Source organism: Mesocricetus auratus, unplaced genomic scaffold (genome assembly GCF_017639785.1).
Source record: "Mesocricetus auratus isolate SY011 unplaced genomic scaffold, BCM_Maur_2.0 Super-Scaffold_100003, whole genome shotgun sequence".
Lineage (NCBI taxonomy): Eukaryota > Metazoa > Chordata > Mammalia > Rodentia > Cricetidae > Mesocricetus > Mesocricetus auratus.
The window spans coordinates 16397667-16419262 of record NW_024429188.1 but is presented as its reverse complement, the minus strand read 5'-3'; the positions used below and the strand labels follow the sequence as shown (position 1 = coordinate 16419262).

The 21596-nt window shown below is 41.7% G+C and overlaps 1 protein-coding gene across 2 annotated transcripts in view; it reads left to right on the top strand.

Annotated features, from left to right (window-relative positions):
• Asb9 (ankyrin repeat and SOCS box containing 9) overlaps positions 1–15924 on the top strand; it is a 30841-nt gene extending 14917 nt beyond the window's left edge. For both annotated transcript variants that reach the window (XM_040743815.1, XM_040743816.1), the window contains 5 exons: positions 4826–4933; positions 7198–7348; positions 9716–9850; positions 11604–11795; positions 15740–15924. In XM_040743815.1, coding sequence (XP_040599749.1) covers positions 4826–4933; positions 7198–7348; positions 9716–9850; positions 11604–11795; positions 15740–15864 — 711 coding nt within the window. In that variant the 3' untranslated portion in view covers positions 15865–15924. The remainder of the gene's footprint in view (positions 1–4825; positions 4934–7197; positions 7349–9715; positions 9851–11603; positions 11796–15739) is intronic.
• Positions 15925–21596: the final 5672 nt, after the last annotated feature.

The window sequence follows — 21596 nt, the reverse complement described above, 5'->3', positions numbered from 1 at the left end:
GTTACAGACAATGACCTTTGTTTTACACAAGTGGATACACCCACATGCCCATGTAGCCCTACGTGTACACTCGCACATATGCAAACATTCACACATATAACATACACAAGCATGAAAATGGAAACAGAAGACAAAAAGGGATTTGGACATAGCTCAGTGATACACCACTGTCCCAGTGAATGCCAGGGCCTAGGTTCAACCCTGAGTATTATGGCAATGAACCAAATAAACAACCTGCTAAGTGAATTCAGCCTTCTTTCTTTATGTTGCCATCACTCTGGGATATAGCCTGGATACCAGGATTTTTGAAAGCTTCTACACAGTTCCTCTATGGAGTCAATACTAAGAACCATCTCAGTAAGTTCTCACCACAAGCAAGTGGGGAAGAGTAGATTTTTTATCCCCCAGAAACTTGAGTAAAACTGTTAATCCTTCTTGCATGTCTAGGGATTCTATTGATGTGATGAAACGCCATGGCCTAAAGCAACTTGAGGAGGAAAAGGTTCGTCTCAATGTATACTTCCAGGCAACAGTTTATCAGTGAGGGAAGTCAGGACAGGAACCAGGAGGCAGGAACTGATGCATAGTCCATGGAGGATGGTTACTTACTGGCTGCTACTCATGGCCTGCTTTTTTGGAACACTCAGCACCAGCTGCCTATGGGTGGCATGTCCTACAGTGAACTGGTCCCTCCCACATCAATCATAATTCAAGAGAAAAATGCAATACAGGCTTGTCCACAGGCCAATCTGGTAGGGACATTTTTTTTTTCAGCTGAGGTTCCCTTCTGAAATGGCTCTAGCTGTTTTCAAGTTGATTTAAAATTAGCCTGCATAGATACCCACTGGGATCTTTAAAAGGCTAATTAAAGATCAGGAGAGAAACAAAATCACTTGCATTAAGCAATTGGCAACTGACTGAAGGCTAAGTGAGAAAGAAGAAGAAATCCCAGAGGGTGTTGGCCTGGCAATTGCTGAGTGCTGAACTTTTACATCCATAGTTTTCCAGTATTCATAATAATCTTAGAAGACAGGTGCAATTGTAACCATTTTGCATATGAGCATGTTGAAACTTAGGGATAGGTAGCTGCCTGCTAGTCACACTGCTTGTTAGGTTCTGTTGCTGCCATTCTACCTCCTGAGGTCTCAGTTCTAGAGAGCCAGCAAGGACTTAATGCCACGGAGAGAAATAGGATTGACAAGGATATTTTCCTTAGATTGGAAAAGGCTGAGTTTAGATTGCTAGTTGGGTCTCTAGGTGATTATGTCATGGCATAGAATTAGACAATATACCAGGGATTATTAAGCGCACAGGGGTATGTGTACATTTGCATGCATTCACGTGCAAGCAAACGTAGAAAAGGACTAATAGACAAGTAAAACATTTGAGGAAAAACTTTGATGAAATGCTCATACTGGGAGAGGTCCACAGGAAAGGACAGAGTCAGTAAGAGAGGAAAAAAACGATGGTCTGAAGATGGAAATCAAGTAGAATAGTATGTTAGAAGCCAGAGGAAAGGTTTCTGGAGGTCAAAATGAATTAACAGCAAAATCAGAGGTGGAAGGACTTGAAGACTGAGAACTGCATATTGGGTTTGACAAAGAAGTCACTGGTGAGCTTTACTCATTTTTATTTTATTTTCAATGGAGCTTACAAAGCAGCGGGTTTACTTAGGGCATTTACATACAATTCTCCTTTACTGATGACATTTGCATAAGTCTTGGTTCACTTATGGCATTTGTATACAATCTTAGTTTTGGTTGACCATCTCCCCCCTTCTCTTTCCCATCTTCTCCCCCATCTCTGACTAAAGCCTTTCACCCTCTGGTGGATTGTATCCTCCATTTAAAGATCATTAAGACAAGTTTGGGCAGGATTGCACAGTAGAGAGGAATATCAGGTAGAAGACAAAACAAAGAGCATAGGCAATTTTTTATGAGAGGGGATAGTGAAAGGAAGGGGGACATTGAATGATGGCTTGGCAGAGGCTTTGGGACTTGAGGATAGCAAGGTGTAGGAAGCAAAAGTAAAGTATGTCTGAGGGGAGAGCACTGGGGAATGGGTGAATGTAAGATGGTAGACGACAGAAGGCCTTCTGGGTGGAGTAGGAACCCCATAATTCCAAGGACTATGAGGGCAAGTTCATACATTTCTTCCTCAGAGAAAGGACCAAAGGGAAAGAAGATTGTGGAAGGTGCAGACAGACTTTAGGTGTGGGGACAAGGGGTGTGCAGGAGTGCTACATCAAATGGCTGTGATCTCCTTGGTGACGTAGTAGTAAGTGAGTGAGGGTGAGGGAGACAGGCAGTCACCAGCTTCCTTTCTGCCAAGTGGACAGAAGCAAGTGGAAAATGGTAACCAGGGACAGAAAAGCTTGCCAGCCTAAAGGTTCTGTGGTTGACTTCAGCTAGGTGGACACATGACACTTTGCGTTATAACAGGATGTTACTGGGGACGGAACACTGTATTGGCCCCAGTCACCAATCCTGTACAACCCAAGCAACCTACCAAAAAAGTGTGTGGCCATGGGCTTGGCAGAAGATTTGAGGTGGTGCTTTCACTAAAATGAACAAACAAATGATAATGACAATAGTAAAATAACGAGTGTCGTGTTGTAAAGTCCATGGTGTTATTTGGGAAGTGATAAATTCAGTATGTTAAGTTCTTCTGGTGTCAGGGCACAGGGGGCTATGTTTTGAGGAGTCATCATGTCCAGATGGGATTTTAGGTTCTGGAGGGAGGGAATCTACAGGCTCTTCCTTCCCTGTAAACAGCAGAGTGGGGATGGAGAAAGACTGTCAAGGGCATTGGGGCCTCTCATTTACAAGCATATTATGGCAAGTCTCCCAGAACCCTTTCCCAGACTCTGGACCTGAGCCCCTGTGCACTGGGGTATAAGAACACAGTGACCTAATATCTCAAAGTGTGTGACCCTGCTGATCAGAAGGTAAAAGCCAAAGGCACAGGATGATTACTGGTTGGCCCACTCGTAAATGCCCACAGAAGTAGAAAAATATGTGTCAGCACTAATGGAAAGTAAGGCCATTTATTGGAACAATTTTGGGCAACTATATACTATTCCAGGAAGAAAAGTTATAGTACATATTTAAGTCATTGATTAAATTAGCTATGAAAAAGGGCTAGGGAGACATCTCAGTGAATAAGAGCATTTGCTATGCAAATATGAGGACCTGAGTTCAGATCTCCAGAACTCATGAGAAAAGCTTGATTGGTCACATGGACATGCAACCTCAGCACTGTAGAGGGCAGGGAAGGAAGAGACAGGAGGATTACTGGGACTTTCAGCCTGCCAATCAAACTCCAGGTTCAGTGAAATACCCTGTCTCTAGGGAATAAGCAGGATTGTGATGAAGTAGGAAACATATACCCTAACACATGTGTGTGTCTACATCATATTTGCACACCTACACACATAACCATACATGAACACACACACACACACACTTAAAACACACAATTAAAAACAACTCTTAGCATATATGGATTAAAAAGTGCTTTTATTGTATCCGTGTCTCCCAGAACAATATGCTCTAAGATGGGTGTGTGGGGCTGAATCTGTGGAGCTGCTGCTGGACTTCTTTTCATGCTTTGCTTGGACTGGCCTCATGATCTACTGTCTCTTGGAATACACATTTCCCCAGAGGGTGATGGATCCTGAAGCTAAACTTTCAGACTTGTTTGCATTTCCAGACTTCAGGGGCCTGGCATGGGAATACAGTTGTCCCTTTGCTTTGGGACTTTTTATCTACGGAGGTTCACCTAGGGCTTTGGCTCGTGTCATTTGGCCCACATCACTTGCTGTGTAAAAAAATTGCTCCAAAGTAAGCAACATGAGTCAACACACATGTGGCTTTAGTACAGATTTTGTCAGGAGTTTACACAACATTTTGCTGGGGCCAGTACCCTGAACGTAAAGTCTGCAGTCATCATAAGGCTTGACTAACTGAAGATCTGTATCCAAGCTCACTGAGTAGTGGTAGAGTAGTGGCTTAGCATATGCAAAAAGAGGAGGAGGAGGAAGAGAGAAGGAGAAGGGAAAGACAGGTAGTGGAAGGGAGGAGGAAGAGTAGGGGTAGAAGAGTTGAGCGGGGAGAAACACAGATGAGAGAGGAGAGAGACAGGACAGGAGGAGGAAAGGGAAGACCAGAGGAGGAGGAGGACAGAGGAAGAATGGTGGAAGAGCCTAGGAGGGGAGGATGAGGAAGACTGGAGAAGGAGGAGAAAAGGAAGAAAGGAGGAGGAGGAAGAGGCAGCATCAGCAAATACATCATTATAGGGGAACGGATTACACAGGACATTACTACCAGGAGACAAGACTCACTGGAGGGCTTCCCAGTCACACCCACATGAGCCAAGCAAGAAGAGGTCCATGGATGCTTCCTCTCACTACCCTGTCTCATACTTGTCCATCTCAGTAAGTTCTTGGTGAAGCCAGTGTTAAATCAAGGAGAGTGGCAAGTACTTTACAAGTTGAGCCACATCCCCAGACTCCTAGTAATCTGTTTCTTGAGTGCATATAATTAAGAGTGAAATTATTGAGTTTCTGGCTTCAGTAGATCCTGGTAAAGTCATTTCATTTGTGGTTTACTTATATTAGGCTCTCAGTTGTACCCTGTGATGGGCTGTTTTTCTTGTCTTTTTGTTTTTATGCTACAGCGAATAATTTAGTAGACATTTTTTTTAACCTGACCATATGATTTAACTTTTCAGAGAATTCACATAGTACTGGAATTATATAACTGAAAACCAGCTTGATGGTACTGTTGTCTTCTCCCCCATTTTAAGCCAATTTCTCTTCTTCTAGGGTTGGCCAGTAAATCTCATTACAGCTGATCATGTGTCACCTCTCCACGAGGCCTGCCTGAGAGGTCATCTGTCTTGTGCAAACATTTTGCTAAGTCATGGAGCTCAGGTAAGTGAAGCTTAAATAATAGAAACAAACAGTATGAAAAAATGAAAACTGGCTATTTCTCTCTGAATAATTTCTAGTACTTTGATTAGTCTGATTTGAAATGTACTTTTCAAGCATATTATGCCTAAGTGAATGTGCTTTACCAGGAGGTGAAATATTTAAATTTTAGCTAGAAACTTACATTAGTTACTTTCCTGTTGCTGTGATGAAATACCATGGCCAGAAGTAACTCGGGGATGGAAGAATTTATTTGGGCTAATGGTTCCAGCGGAATAAGAGTCCATGATGGAGAGGCATGACTGCAAGTAGCAGACACCACAGCAGAAGCGGGAAACTCAGAGCATGTATCTTCAAAACCAAACAGGACGCAGAAAAAGGAAGTGGTTCCAATGGTTCAGAGACAGACTTCCTCCAGCAAGACCACAGCATCACCCCAAATAGTCTCACCAGCTAGGGACTAAGTGTTCAAATACCTGAGCCTATGGAGGCTATTTCATCTTTTTTTTCTGAGAGAGGGTCTCTGTGTAGCCTTGGCCATCCTGGAACTCGCTTTGTAGACTAGGCTGGTCTTGAACTTAGAGATTCCCCTGCCTCTGCCTCCTGAGTGCTGGGATTAAAGGTGTGCATCACCACTACCTGGCCTATGGGGGATATTTCTAATTCAAACCACCACAAAATCATGTTTGTAGTCTGAAGCACTTTCCTCATCAGACAGCATTAATAAGTATTGTTTCATAATTGTAAGCTCTCTACCATCATGTCTCTGTGTGGCAGGGGATGAAATGCTGCAGAAAAGGTGAGAAATTCGGCTAGGGATGGCTGGGATGTCAGAATAAGAATATCTCTAATCTCTCATCCTGGATTAGCTCACAGGAGAGCAGGGATTGCAAGGGTAGCTAAGGAAGGGGGGCCTTTCTCTTGTGTCACATTTGTTATCATCATATTGGCCAAAGTAAGTCACAGAAGCAATCCCAGATTCAAGTATTGGAAAAATAGCCTCCGTCTTGTGATGGGAAGGGCTGCAGAGTCATATTGTAAAGGAATTTGCACTGTGAGATAGAAAGAGCCTCTGGCCAGTTTGGAAACAAACACAGAGTCATAGGATTGATAGGGGTTATTAGGAGCACATACAAGTGTTCATCTATTTCCAGTGGACCAATCAAAAGGATCTTTCTTCAGGAAACAATGTCTTATTTAAAACAGAAGGACCTAGAACCAGTCAGCCAAATGGTGAAATAAAAGAAGGTAAAGACTTTGAATGCAAGAGACACAACTGACACAAAAGCCTGGAAGTAAAATTGGGCAAATTTTGTCAACCTGTTTCTATGGCAGGAGAATAGTGGGTGAGAAGGTTTCTTGTGAGTTATGATGAGAACAGGGTCAAGGCTAAGGGGAGGCCAAAGAGGCAACTGGGATGGAAACATTAAAGAAACAGTCACTCTGTGGTCCTGTGGCAGTATGGGAACTCCAGAGTGAGCATCTCCCGTATGTCATCTACATCTTGGCCTTTCTTGGGAAGAGGGTGTGGCAGTGAATTCAGTTTTTCCCCAACAATATCTTCATTTAACAGACACGTTAGAGTATATGACAAGATAGAAGAGTCCGTGTATGTTTGGGCTTGCTATCTATTGTTGGTAGCCCAAACGTAATGACATGGATGTTAGTTTGTAAATTTCTATGACATTTCTAACATTAGAAAAAATAGCTCCAGAATCTGTAATTTTATGGTCTTGTTAACCAGTCGTGTATCTATTTGTAAGCATATTTAAGTAGCATATTGACTGACTTATAAATTCTTCTTTGATCTGACCCTACCATCTTACTAATCCTCTCTTTAGTGAATGAATTGAATAAAATCTTTGGCATGCGTTAAGCATATTTGCATGAGAATCAAACTTTTAAGTAAAAAATGGGATTTTTTGAAAATCAATTTCAGCTTACTCTGGCTACTGTCTAGGATGCATATTTAAAATGGAAATGTTAATTTGTAAGCTATGCTATGGAAATTACCACTACTAGTTTTAAAGTTCATGATCCCAAGGAAGGCAGGGAGGAGATGGAACCTTCAGTAACGTTATTACTGCCTTGTATTTTATACTTCATTTGCTTTTTATTCATGACAGTTTGGCGACCCTCATTTATTATGAGATGAACTTTAAAGCTCAGGGAAGTTAAAAAAAAAACCTTTGAAAGTGGGAGAGTTAACCTTGAATTCAGTCCGCATCAGTCACTGTCTTCATCCTGGAGTTGGGTTTTCTTCACAGGTGAACAGCATGGCCGTGGACTGGAGAACTCCCTTGTTTAATGCCTGCCTTGGTGGCAACCATGAATGTGTGACTCTGCTTCTGGAGTATGGAGCCGCGCCCCACCCTGAGTGTGCTCTGGCCTCTCCCATCCATGAGGCTGCAAAGAGAGGTAAATCCATCTGGAATTTGAAGGTTTTTAACCCAGTCCTTCGAGGATGTTCTTAATACTGAAATGGGAAAGAAGAGGGACATTTTAGAGCAATAGTTTTCAAAGGGAACCTGGTAGTAGGAGCATCCATATGATCGGGCTTGTAAAGGCAGATTCTGGGACTCTGCTCTAGCCCTGTTTAATCCAAATATCCACAGGGTGTTCTAATCCACAGTAAAGTTTGAGAATTACCCTTTCAGAAATATATTTTCCTAACAAGGATGGTACATACTAGACTATATTATGGATCTTTGTGGAATAGTTGATCCCATAGAATTCAGTTTTTGTGTTAGTTCATATTTAATTGTATGAAGCAATGGGTTTCATACTAATATTTTCACTCAAGGCTATCATGTACCTCAATCATATTCAACCCCATTTCTTTCTCTTGCCTATCTTACTCTTCCCAAGTAGACCCCCTTCTACTTTTATGGTGTGTGTGTGTGTGTGTGTGTGTGTGTGTTCTCCAATTACATTCATTTTCATGTGAACAATATAATATCATTCTTTATGGCAGAACAAAGCTCTGCATTATGCATGTACCATGTTTTCTTTAACCATTCAGCTGTTAATGGAGACCTGGGCTGATTCCATTTCACTGACCACTGTGGTACATTGTCTCAGGTTCCTTTAGTATATACCCAGGAATGTTGGTACAGCCAAGTTGTCTGGTAATTTCATTGCAGTTTTTCTGGGAGACCTCCATAATGATTTTCATTGTGGGTATCTTAGTTTAAATTCCCACCTGCAGTGGATAAGGGTCCCTTACCAGGATTTGTTGTGTGCTTTGCAAAGCAAACCCTCATTTTAATTTTAGGGTGTCAATAGTGGCTTAGGGTCATCTAAGTTTGACAAGTGAAACATTTTCAGCTTGAGGAACTCTGTAAGACTTTCTACAGTTCAGGGATGATCTTAGGTTTTTTCCCCCATTGCCAAGCTAAAATATTCTTACCTCTGATGGAAGCAACTTAAGGGAGAAAGGACTGACTTTAGTTCACAGTTCTAACCACAGCCTGTCATGGTGGGGAATTCAAGACAGTGGGAGCCTGAAGCAGCTGGTAACATGGCATCTCCAACCAGGAAGTGAAGAATGATGGATGCATATACAATGCTTAGCTTGATTTCTCCTATCCAGGGAATGGCCCCACCTACTGTTAAGATGAGTCTCAAAACTAATTAACAGTAATCAAGCTAGATCCTCAGAGAAATTCTCATAGGCCAACCTTAATCTAGATAATTCCTCACAAGTGTTCCTGGATGCTTACCGTAGCTGATTCTAGATTCTGTCAAGTTAACAGTTGTCACAAGAGGGTAAATCTTTCCATAAAGTACAGTTTGAAGTTTTGCTTTTCTCTGGTGTTTAGCATCACCTGCATGTCTATACTTTACTGGAGGGCTTTCTGTCTCCCCAATGCCTTTCTAGAATGGTTTTGTATTCAACCAGAACAACCGATGTTGTAATTAACAGGGAAAGCATTGCTCTTTCTTTATGAAGAGCCATATTAACTCAACATGTTTACTGGATACATACAACTAAAATCGTTCAACATGAGACCCCAAAGGGCTGTGTTTAAGGAAGAGTGAATCTATTTTGAACAAACTTTGTTTGCCAGATTGGACCTTGCTCCCATGGGATTTGGCAGTGTTTAAGATTTGCCTGTGATTATTATGGCCTATCCCTCCAGCCTTTGTAGGCTGTAAGCTTCCTTCCTTCCCTGTCCTTTGATACATTCCATGTCTTTCTTCAGGACCATTTTTAGTGTTGTTGTTTCATGGCTCTTACAAGCACACAAACAATTGATAAAGGTGAGTGGATGCTGGTTGCTTTCCATGGCTAGTGAATGCAGGTGTTGTTCCTTCCACAGCTGTGCATGTTAATGGTTGGAGCCTGCTCTTTGGCTGACCCTCTTTTTTTTTTTCGAGACAGGATTTCTCTGTAGCTTTGGAGGCTGTCCTGGAACTCACTTTGTAGACCAGGCTGGCCTCGAACTCACAGAGATCCGCCTGCCTCTGCCTCCCGAGTGCTGGGATTAAAGGCGTGCGCCACCAACGCCCGGCCCGACCCTCTTTTTTTTATGAACCAAGGCAAAAGCCTGATTCTCCTCTTCACAGAATGGCTAGGATGTCCAGTGGGGGAGCTGACCTAATGGACTTTGGAACAGACATTCACTCTGATGTCAGTGTTTAAAATTATTTTCCATTCTAAGTAAAAGAATATGGCTTTTGATTGCTGGATACGTTGGGGATACATTTAAACACACACAAAAAATAGGGACTGTTGTTTAGGGAATTTGTGCGGTAACCCTTTTCTTCTTTTTGGGACTGAAGGCCACGTGAAATGCATCGAGTCCCTTGCAACTTATGGTGCCAATATTGACTATTGCATCAACAACCTGGGTACTCCTCTCTATATGGCTTGCGAAAACCATCAGCTAGCCTGTGCAAAGAAGCTTCTGGAATTAGGTAAGGCAAAACAGCAAAACAAAATAAGGCATGAAAATGGAAAGTACATTAAATGAATCTTGAATATCCTGCTGTCACACTAAAAGGAAGAGTGTGAGCAAAGGGCTTGGCAAATATAAAACACAGTGTCTTCATGAGGAGTTGTTTCACACCATTCACCTTTCTGTTTTCTCACTTATAACTATCATGGCAATGAAGAAGAAGGTGATGATTTGTACCACCCATGCTTTATTCCAGGGTGGTCCTCATTTATCACTAGCTGTTACATCCTTTCCTTTGCCTCTCTCTAGCTGGACAATCGTGATTCACCTCTGCAAAGCTTGCAAAGTTACTGGGTTTTAGCTGACTCTTCCTATTTGGGATTATCTTACACATTTCATTCTGATTAGGAAATTAGTCTGCCATAAACATTTTCCTTTCCATGAGGAGATGTTCTGTCATTTCCATATCTCCCTACGGTTGTCCCTTCTCAACAATGGGAACACTATTCCAACTCTTTAGTTTTCTGAATTCTGTTCCTCCTTTAAGACTCCAGGAGTCATTTCCCCACACTGACTGCTCTTGTGTTCCCTAGTTCTTTTCTTATTCACCATTTTTCTTTGCCACTCTCACTCCTTCCTATTACTACTTTTAGGTAGATTTTAAGCTTGAGACATTTAAAGCTGTTATCCAGGACAGGGCCATGTTTGGCATCTCTCACAAAGTAAAAATAATATTATTTAAAAACAATTCAATTAACGCTTGTTGCTTGGGCATCGGTTTTTGTGGAGAGACATCAGCTCAGGTGAAAGTCTGAACCTGCATATACCTCAGTGAGAAGCAGGCTCTGAGCTGGGGTGGGGTTTTATTTAGAGGGTAAGTAGAGTTGGGTGGGGATAGTCCCAGAAATCCAACTTCCTCCTAAAGAGAACTTGCCCACCCTTCCTGTGATAACAGGATCCATCATTCCAGCTTAGGAAAAAATGCCTCCCTTAATTGGTTGTGTTTAATGATCCAGCTTACACAATCTCAAGTCCCATGGCTTTAAATGCAGTGTTGACTGCTCAGTGTATGAACCTGGCTTCATGATGAACACAGGGTTTCCCCCAACCAACCTCATTCTTGGTCTGTGCTAATACTTACACTGCATTAATAATGAACATGCAGCGTTCATGCTACCAAGATGTTTCTTGATTGTATTATGTCCATGAAGAGTACCCTGTGTCAAGTTTGTACCTCCATATGCTACACAGCTGATATTGTACTTTCAGTGACATTGTCAAATCACATTTTCTTTTTATTATATTTGTGTAAGAGTGTGCCTATTCATGTGGGGAGGGGTGTGTGTTTGTGAGTGTGTGTGTGTTTGTGTGTGTGTGTATGTGTGTATGCACACCTGGAGGCCAGAGGTCAACCTTAAGTGTGGTTCCTCAGGAGCCATCCAGCTTGATGTTCAGAGCCCGGGCTCTCACTGGGACCTGGGACCCACTGATTAAGCTCAGCTGGCTTCAAGGGTCTGCCTGTTCCCACCATCACAAGCATGTGCTATCACACTCATGGTTTTCTCTGGGTGCTGGGGATTGAACACAGATTCTCATGCTTGCATGGCAAGCACTTTACGAACAGAGCTGTATATTCAGTGCCCAGTTTCCCTCTTACTATAGTAAATGATATAAAGTCAGACCAGTTCCCAATATCACAGAATCATGTTCATCGTGGATTCCCCATTTTAAACACTTTTGATACTTCATGTTTTGTTCTTGTGACCATCTAGGAGCATGTGTGAATAAAGGAAAAGGCTTTGAATCTCCTCTTCATGTAGCAGCCAGGTTGTGCTATGGGGAGCTTGCGTACCTGCTAATGAACTTCGGAGCAAATACTCATGCTAAGAACGCTGAAGGAAAACGTCCCGTGGACTTGGTGCCTCCGGAGAATCCTCTGACCGAGTTCTTCTTGGAGAGAGAAGGTGCCTCTCTTTTGCCCAAATCTAAGCCCTAACCCATAAGACTTCTTTGGCCTTTAGCAGGAGGCAGGTATTTCCTAAGTTCTGATTTCCAATCCTGGAAAAGATTGCTCTCTGCCATCACCATGCAGGGGGAACCTGAGATAATTCCACAGGGCACAACACTGCTTATGAAGTAAATAGCCTTTTGTTGTTTAATATGTTGGAGTCAGGCTGTTAGGCCAGTTTTTAAGGAGATAAGCTACTGTTTAAAAGTATTTGATATTTAAGTTAACTGAAGCATGCTTTACAGTAAGTAGTGTTTCTCAAACTTCCTAAAGCTTTAACCCTTTAAAATGGTTCCTCATGTTGTTGTGACCCCAACCATAAAATTATTATGTTGCCACTACTTCATAACTGTAATTTTGCTACTGTTATGAATTGTAATGTAAATATCTGTGTTTTCTGATTATCTTAGGTGACTCCTTGAAAGGGTCATTTTACCCCTAAAGGGTTCGTGGTCCACAGAATGAGAACCACTGCTTTAGAATAATTCAGCAGAAGCCTTCTAGGCATTGTCTGATTCCCCAAGAGGTCTAACTGCTCCATGCATCAGCCATACCCGGGAGTAATTGATTGCTGAGGTTAAGATGCAGCTAACTGAGAGTTTAAGGTGTTTGTTCAATGATTCACACCAATCGAGATACATTTACTCTTGCAAGTTAAGTACACTCCTCCATAAATAGGATCTCACACTGCTCTGCCAAATAACTAAACAGTGGTGCGCACATGAGAAGGGGCATTTCTTGGTGCAAAGAGCCCGTTCAGGTTGTGAGGATACCTGATTGCATTGTCAGTTGTTCTTGGAGGCAATTCAGGACCTGTTTTCTTACCAGAGTGTTGATTGTGCTGTTTTTGGACTATGGGACTTTGAAGCAGTTCTCCATACCTGAAGGGCTCCGATGTCAAATAAGCTGGCTATTTTCTACCCACAGGCTGAGAAGTAGGGCTGATGTTGGGCAGAATGATAAGGACTTCCTCCTACTCCCAGTTCCCCAGGGCAATTGCCCATCCAGCACTTCAGGGCAGGCTAAGGAAGACTGATATAGGCAGAAGGAATCAACTAGAGGCCTCTTTCCGTTAAACAGTTGGATATTCACTGGGCAACTAGAGGCCTCTTTCCGTTAAACAGTTGAATAATCACTGGGTATGTCTGCCTGCATTTTGAAAATTTCTTGTTTTAAAATGTTCTATGTATACATTCAGAGCCACTTTCTCTTATAGTCCCTCAGGGCCCGCAGAAATATTGTAAGTAATTCTTATTAAAACAAGAAGAAAGATGAATAAAACCTAACCAGAATTATATTCATCTTTATACTTACATAGTTATAAAATATTTTAATATTTTTATTGGGAATGTGATACCCAGATGCAGCTGTGGCTCAGGTTCCTCTGAAGTCACACAGTGGGATGAATTATAAGATTTTCAGATTGTTTTCACTGATATTTTCCTTTTAAAATCTTTTTTGAGACAGGGTCTATCTGTTTAGCCCTGGCTGTCCTGGAACTTGCTATGTAGATCAGGCTAGACTTGAACTCACAGAGATATCCTTGCCTTTGCCTTACTGTTGGGATTGAAGGTGTGCACCACCATGCCCACCTTTGTGTTTTCTTTCTACTCTATCCACCAAAGCTATTCATAGAGACCTAGGTTATCCTTAAATTCTTTATTTCACACTTGGCATGGTGACAGTAGGCCTATGATCCTACTGGTTTAGGGGTGCAGCTTGGCGGAGAAGCACGTGCTTGCTACAGTGAAAGACTCTAGGTTCCATCCCAAGGACCCACAAACCAACGAAGTATAATTTGCCACCAAAGAAAAATCACCTCTGCTTTGCCTTCATGAATCACCTTTAGGATTCTGGTGAGGCCACTTCTTAGCATGCCGATAGCCTACCAGAATCCTAAAGGTGACAGTCCCAGGCAAGCACAAACAGTTAGAGTTGCAGATGCAACATACCAGTTTCTTTTCTTTCTCTGGGTCTCCTTGCTGATTCAGCTCACCTGACATTCTGTGCTTAGAGAGGCAACTTAATGAAATTGATGTCCTTCCAGGGTGTGGGGACTGGGGAATATAAGCTGAACTTAACTGTGCTCTGAGTTGGCTTGGCATGGAAGTTAGGGAAGGTGGGGATCTCACTTCCTTTGGAAGCTAAGGGAAAGGATTTCAGGAATATTATCCCTTCTTCAAGTGCTTGGCTTAGTCTAAAACTCTTTTTCATGGAACAGACTGAAAATGTAAGATGACTCTCTCAGGCCAAGAAGCTTGCTCTGAAGCTTTCTTCTTCATTGAACTTTCTACAGACTTCCCACAGTTGCCCCTGATAGTACATCTACCACATATTAGTCACACCCTCCAGCACTCATACATATATGTTTCTCCCTAAGTATACACTGAGGAATTTGTTGGTCTGTGCCTTGAACACAGTCTGAAAGGTTCCCCTGCTTCCAGCTGTACCTTCTAGAAAGTGCTGTCAGGACTCCAGCTAAGGCTTACATTTATTTTTGACTGTTTTCACTTCTTGTGTTCCATCACCTGAGAGACCTGTAACTAAGCTTACCTGTAGGTTGTGGTGAGGCTACAGGAAAGTAGGGGCCATAGTATCATTTCAATTGTAGTCTCAAGTCTGACTTCACAATAAAATGACCTGGAGCCCATGGCTTTAACAGAATCTAGATGCACAGGCACAAACCAATGTTAAGTCAAGTAGTGTCTCTGGGATGGGACACAGCATTATGTAGTTTAAATTACCTCAATTCCAGCCAAATCTAAATTGCATTGTTCATTGAAGGCTACTGTTTCATGGAATTATTAACGGTATATAGTTTTCTTTGAAAAGATAACAAAAATAATTTCCATTTTAATTTGGTGCAAAGAGTGGGGGTGGGGAGGAGTGATTATACCTTCCCTTTTATTCTACAATAGGGCTTCTATACCTTAGTACCACTGACAGTTGGAGTCATTGACAGTACTGTGCTCCTGACTCCAGGGAGAAAATACTTCCCTTTTCTTTTCCCCTAACCATAATCCTAAAATTTAAACTCTTGGGTTCCCTGTGCAGGTTTATGTCAGTTGAACTTTCACCCATGAGCTGAAGCTATGGGGTAGTTTAGAATACAGAATAGATAAATAAACACAACTTAATAACATGAACTTATGATTCATTTGGAGCTTAGTATATTTGAATATCCTTTTTTAAGTTGTTAAATTATATAATGGATGCACTTGCATCTAAAAATATGATTTAATTTTTAAGGTAAAGGACAGCACCCTGAAGCAAGAATTTTATTTTTTATGATTCAAATTTTTGTATAGCTATTTAATTTCCAAGTTAGTTTCCTTTAGTCTCTGTTAGCGAGGTTAACTTTTAAATTTCTTTCACTCTGCTGTAAATTAAAATCCAGTGAGGGATGGAGATGGCTGAGCAGTTAAGAGTGTGTCCTGCTATTGCAAAGGACTGGGGTTCTGTTCCCAGCACCCACATCTGGCAGCTTGCAATCACCTGAAATTCCAGCTGCAGATGATCCTATGTCCTCTTCTGGCCTCCATATCTATCATCATGCATGTACCCATACTATCATGTATATACATTCATATAGAGAAACATAAAAATAAATCTTAAAACATTGAAAGATTTTACTTCACTTAAATACAGGAAGACAGAACATGGTCTCAAAATGCCCCTTCATATATGCACATAACAATTTCAAAAAGAACAAGGAGAGCAATACAGGAATGTTTGGAGGGAGGACAGAGAAGGGGGAATTGATGTAACTACATAGGGAACATAGTCTTAACCATGCACTATTTCTTTATAAGAATATTATTATATATTTCATGATTTAAAAGGCAGTCTTGTAGGGGTGAGCAAAGCCAATGTGTGACTTGTCCCATGCTCTTTCTCCAGGTCCCCAGTCTTTGATGCAGTTATGTCGTCTGAGAATAAGGAAGTGCTTTGGTGTTCGGCAACATCATAAAATTTCTGGACTCTTCCTCCCGGAAGGCCTGAAGCGCTTCCTTTTACACATTTAATTGTTTAGAGAGTGGATCCACAAACAACCGAAAAAGATTGTTGAAACTTTTACCCCTGGAGTGTCAAATAAACTTGTTGATAATGTTTGAATTCTTGACTATAGTGTTTTCTTTTACATTTTTTTTCAGTTAGATCACTATTATTAATGGGAACTCACTGGATCCCTTGTGTTATTGTTTAGAGAGTGTGAAGACAGCTCTTATATATGACTGTCTAAAAAATAGCTATTGGTTTTGAACATGTCCTATATGGCAAGTATGAAGCAAGGAAGATGTTATGCATTATCTAATTGAGCCTTCTGTTTTTCCCTTTATTTATCTTTTTACACATGTTACTCTCCCCCCCTCAGCTCGCCAATCCTCCCAACCCCCCACCCCACTCCATGCCCCCTCCGCTCCTCTAAGGGATTTTAATTGAGCCTTCACACAAACTGCCCGGGTGGGTACTATTTACTGTATTACCTTTGCCAGGTAATACACTGAAGCTCAGACTGATCAATATATCCAATTACCTAAATCAAGGACAGAGGAGACAGACGTAAATGTACATTGTCTGCTGTTAACCTGGACAATTTCAGCTAAGGCAGAATCTTCTGTTATTATGGCCCTGGCTCCATCTCCATGGCATGGAAAGGGAGACAAAGAAGGGCCATGTTCCTTTGTTCGTATCTATGTATTAACATTTTCTCACTTCATGACACAGTTGTGACTGTATTAGCTGTAGAAGCAAGTTTTATTCCATCCCAAATCCCATATGCTCATTAAACACATTCTAGAATCCTGCTGTGTAATATAGTAGCTGCTGTTTAGTGCTTTCAGTCATGGGTGAATTTTCAAGCCCCGTCCTCCAACTTGGGATATTGACAATGGCTGCAAGCATTTTTAGTTGTCTTTGCTAAGGAGATTTGTACTACTGGGTAATCTCAGTTGTTCATGATTTGACAGACAGCTGGACAGAGGCCAGGTTTCTCCTAACCATCACTTGCTCACAGAATAGCCCCTCACCCACAACAAAGCATTATACAGGTCAACATGCAAGTGATGTTTAGGTTGAGAAACCCTGAAGTGCATATAGATGATGAATTTAAAAAGCAGAATTAATTAAATATGTGTAAAATGGAAACTTCAGCTCAGTGTCATCAGCCACAAATCAAATGTGTTTATTATAACCTACGCAGGTAAAGTGACCATTGTGTCATATTATACAGACACACAGGAACTTCTATTGCACAGTGTTCCTCAGACAGCAAGTTAACGGATTTTAACTGCTTTTTAGTTTCAGATTTACAGGAAACCTGTGATACAGTTTAGTACGGATGGTTGTAGTTATCTCACTGAGAGATGAATTTAGGGTTTCATTATATCGTTATAAAGAAAATATTCCAATCGCTTAAGGAAAATCATTATGTATGAAACGACATATATTACATATGGCCTAGAAGATTCTCCTAAAATATACCCAATATAATTTTTCTGTGATTCTTAATTTAATTTTAACATTCCCAACTAATTCTTCCAGAAGATGGCGCTGTTGCCACATATTTCTTCAAGCAAAAGACTTGCTACTCAAAAAATGACCAGTCACAAAATGGTTTACCACAGAGGCTCTGGAAAATTCCATTTGGGAATGAAAACTTTGTGGTGATAGATTCTACTGACAATGGTTTCTTTGCCTGGTGCTATAGCCCATAGCTCTAGATTGAATAAAACCGCTCCCCTCCCTGTTTGTTGACTTCGTAACCTGACTTTACTTTCACTACTTAGAATTTGTAGACAGCTAATGAAAATAAGTATCCCTGCATCCTGCTAATTCATTCAATTCCATTCATTCACTGAGTTTGTTTATTTGGGAATTATTTAGTGAGTGCCTGTGTCTGTTGTAGGCATTATTCTAGACACTAAGGAGGCAAAAGTTAATGAGAGGCATATTCTGACAATAGATACTGTTTCCTAACTCTCACATTCTAGGCAAAGAGTTTTTTGCCAAGGGGCAGGAGCTGTGAGCATTTTGCCAGTGTTTTCTTTTGGAAAACATTAGTTTAGGGCCCAGGCAATTGGCTCAGTAAATGCAAGCATGACAACCCAAGCTCCAGTGATGATCCCCAGAACCCAGGGCAGAATACACTTTCAAACCCAGTGCTGGCAAAGGCAAAGGCAATCTACACAGAATGACAAGCTGCAAATCCAGGAGAGACCCTGTCTCAAAGGAAAAAAAGAGCAATTGAGGAAGTACTTAGTGTCAACCCATAGCATCTACACATAAGGGTACAAATGCACATGTTCATGCAAATGAAATGTATACACGTGAACACTGCATACACACGCATGCATGCACACATATGCACACAGGCACACACACACAGGCACACACACACACACACACATACACACACACACACACACAGTCAAACAATAGCCTGATGTTTCACTTAAAATGTCTCAGACAAACCCTTTCTATGGTAATTCAAAACTGTGACAGAATTATTAGAAAAACATTTTTCTTCTTAAGTATTACAGTCAATTAAGCAGTTTGAAAATCCATGTAACAAATGGTCATCTTAACAAAAATAATACCACCACTTCCCTTGTTGCTATTTAGGGGGAGTGTTAAAGCATTTCACTCAGTAACATTCAGAAAGAAGACTCCATTAAAAGATCCACTTTTATGAGTATGGATATGATTGTGTTTACTAGTGGTGTACACCTTTGAATGCTTTGTTAACCTGTTGTAAGGCAACTAATTATGTCATAAAAGCAGTATAAGTGACACTTAAACACTCTCACTGTCTTGGTTAGTTTGATGTCAACTTGACATAAGCTAAAGTCATCTGAAAGGAGAGAAGAGCCTCAATTAAGAAAATGCTTCCATAGGATTGGACTGCAGCCAAGCCTGTAGGGCATTGTCTTTAGCGATGACTGACATGGGAGGGCCCAGGCCACTGTTGGTGGTGCAACCCTGGGGCTGGTGGTCCTGAGTTCTATAAGAAAACTGACTGAGCAAGCCTGTAAGCAGCGCCCCTCCACAGTCTCTGCATCACTCGGTCCTCCAGGTTCCTGCTCTGTTTGAGTTCCTACCCTGACTTCCTTCGGTAATGAACAGTGATGAGGAAGTGGTAAGCAAAACAAACCCATTTCTTCCCAAGTTGTTTTGGTCTTGTGTTTTATGCCAGCACTGAAAACCTACTTACAGGAATGGTGGATGTAAGTTTAGCTTCCTTATACCATCTTTTAAAGCTAGTAAGCATTTTATCTGTTTTCACATCACAGCCTAATATATTCGGTAGACTAGTGCATTGTTGCTTTGCAATATTTTTCTTGTTTTGGTTCAGTAGGTGTACATGGCTAGCATAATTTATATTATGATGAATAAAGAAGGCAAAAGAAAAGGACTAGAAAATGATGGCTTTTAAATTCTGGCTTTGGCTGACGTGGTCTGGTACTCTGTGTACAAATCTGGAGTGCTTGCTTAATAAACAGACACTAAGGGTTCAGGAACAAGTAAACAAATTGTGCTCAGCTGTCTATTCTGGGCACAGGAGTGGGGCTTTACAATATGATTAAAGCCTAGTGTTTCGGTTTCCAAATAAGATCAGGTCAGCATCAATTAGCTAACTAGTTCCTATTTCCCAGGGCTCACTAAAAGGTAGGTGTGAAGCATTAAGGACTTATATAAATCTTTACAACTGTTGTGCCACTCCACAGACGGGTACAGAAGGGCTAAAAAGTCACAGTTAGCAAGTGGCAAAGCCAGGGTTCAACTTGGAAGTCAAGTCCCTCACCAATTACATGCTTTGGCAATTCTTTTCTTTAAGCAGTCACAGAGCTCTGCTCTTCAGGTCTAAAACACCCTTCCTAGTTTCCTGATGGTCCCTGGAACATGGATTGGGAAGCAGGTCTGTAGGTCAGCGGTCCCACTGTGACACTGAGAAGCAATGTTATATTTACGTCTGGACATTACACAGTGCTTTCTGGGTTAGCATGATTCAGCCTGAGAGAACCCAAACTTGGTAACTCTTGGGGTGAGTGAGTCAGCCTTGTCCTTCCAGTGAGTCAGGTAGATATAGCACCACGGTAAATGGTCTTAGAAGATCGAGCTTGGTATTGCATATTAACCCTCATGTATGGGCTGACCTTGTTAGTGACAAAATCTTTCCCTGACATGGGTTAGGGTGATAGGGATGTCCCCTACACGTTGGACAACACTGACTGCTCATATGGCACTCTGCTGTTTAGTGTTTTCTTTCCAGCTGTAATAGTTTTAGACTGCTACACAACAAATTGTTACAAATGTGTTGAATTAATGCAACACAAATTGCTTATGTCATTGTTTTTATAGGGCATCATTTTAGGTGCAGAGAGCTAGATTTTCTGTTTAGGGTCTCCAGGGGATTGAGGGCACAGTATATTAGTTACTTTTCTCATGTCTGTGACCCAGTACCTGAGAAGCAGCAATGGGAGGGAGGAACATTTGATTTAGGATCATGGTTTAAGGAAATATGGTCCATTGCGGTGGGGAATGGAAGGGAGCAGCTTGCAGTTTGAAGCTGAGGAACTAGGAGATTGAGGCTGCTTTCTCATGTCTCAGTGGACTAAGGAGTAGTGAAAAAGGAATGCCAACATTGACCTTTATCCTTTTTGCCTTTCTATTCAGCCTAGCTATGGGATGGGTGGCATTCCCCACCCCCACCCCCAAATTCATGGTAGGTCTTATCCTTTTCCTCTTGTTAATTCCTGTTTAGAATTGCCTTTATAGGTGCTCCCAAAAGTGTGTAACACTAATATCTGAGGCATTTTTTCTTATATATATATTATTTTTAATTTAAATTAGAAACAATATTGCTTCACATGTCAATTCCAGGTCCCTCTCCGTTTCCCTCCCCTCCTCCCATGCCCTCCCACCAACCCCTCAATATCCCCTCATTTCCCCAAAGAGGGTGAGGCCCTCCATAGGGGTGTCCATAGTCTTTCATTTCATCCAGGGCAGGGCCTATACCCTCCCCCAAGAGTTCAGGGTGAGAGTGCATCTCACATTGTTGGATGGGAGTCCAAAGTCCATTTGTGTCCCCAGGATAAATACTGATCTACTACCCAAGGCTCAATAGATTACCTAGGCCTCCCCACTGACACCCCCATTCGGGGGGTCTTGCTCAGTCCCATGCTGGTTTTCCAGGCATCAGTCTGGGATTCAAGAGCCAACCCTTGTCAGGTCAGCTGTTTCTGCGGTTCGAACCAGCCCAGTCTTAACTCCTTTGGTCATCAGTCCTCCCTCTTTGTCACTGCCTCTGCTTCCATCAGCCACTGAATGAAGGTTCTGTTGCCCAGATTCTCTGGCCATGGGGTTGTAGGCTGGCACTCCCCAGATCTATGTCTAAAATCCATATGTGAGAGAGTACATGCCATGTTTCTCTTTTTGTGACTGGGTTACTGAGGCATTTCTTAATCTGGTTAATTTGGCAATCCAAATCAATCATCACACACATATGCTGACACAATGACTTTTATCCAAGGTCCATGGGACTTCTTTTTTAACGAGCCCATGCTTATTGGCAGAAACCAGTTCCTTGTAGTTGTAGTACTCTGGCTTCTGTTTTCCTGCTGGCTGTCAGTCAGGGCTCTCTCAGCATCTAGAGACTGCCGAGTTCCTTGCCATCTGTTTGAAGGTACCAGCATAGAAGTTTACTTCCTCTGAGGCCAGGAGGAACACATGTCCCTGACTTCCTGTGTGTAAGCAG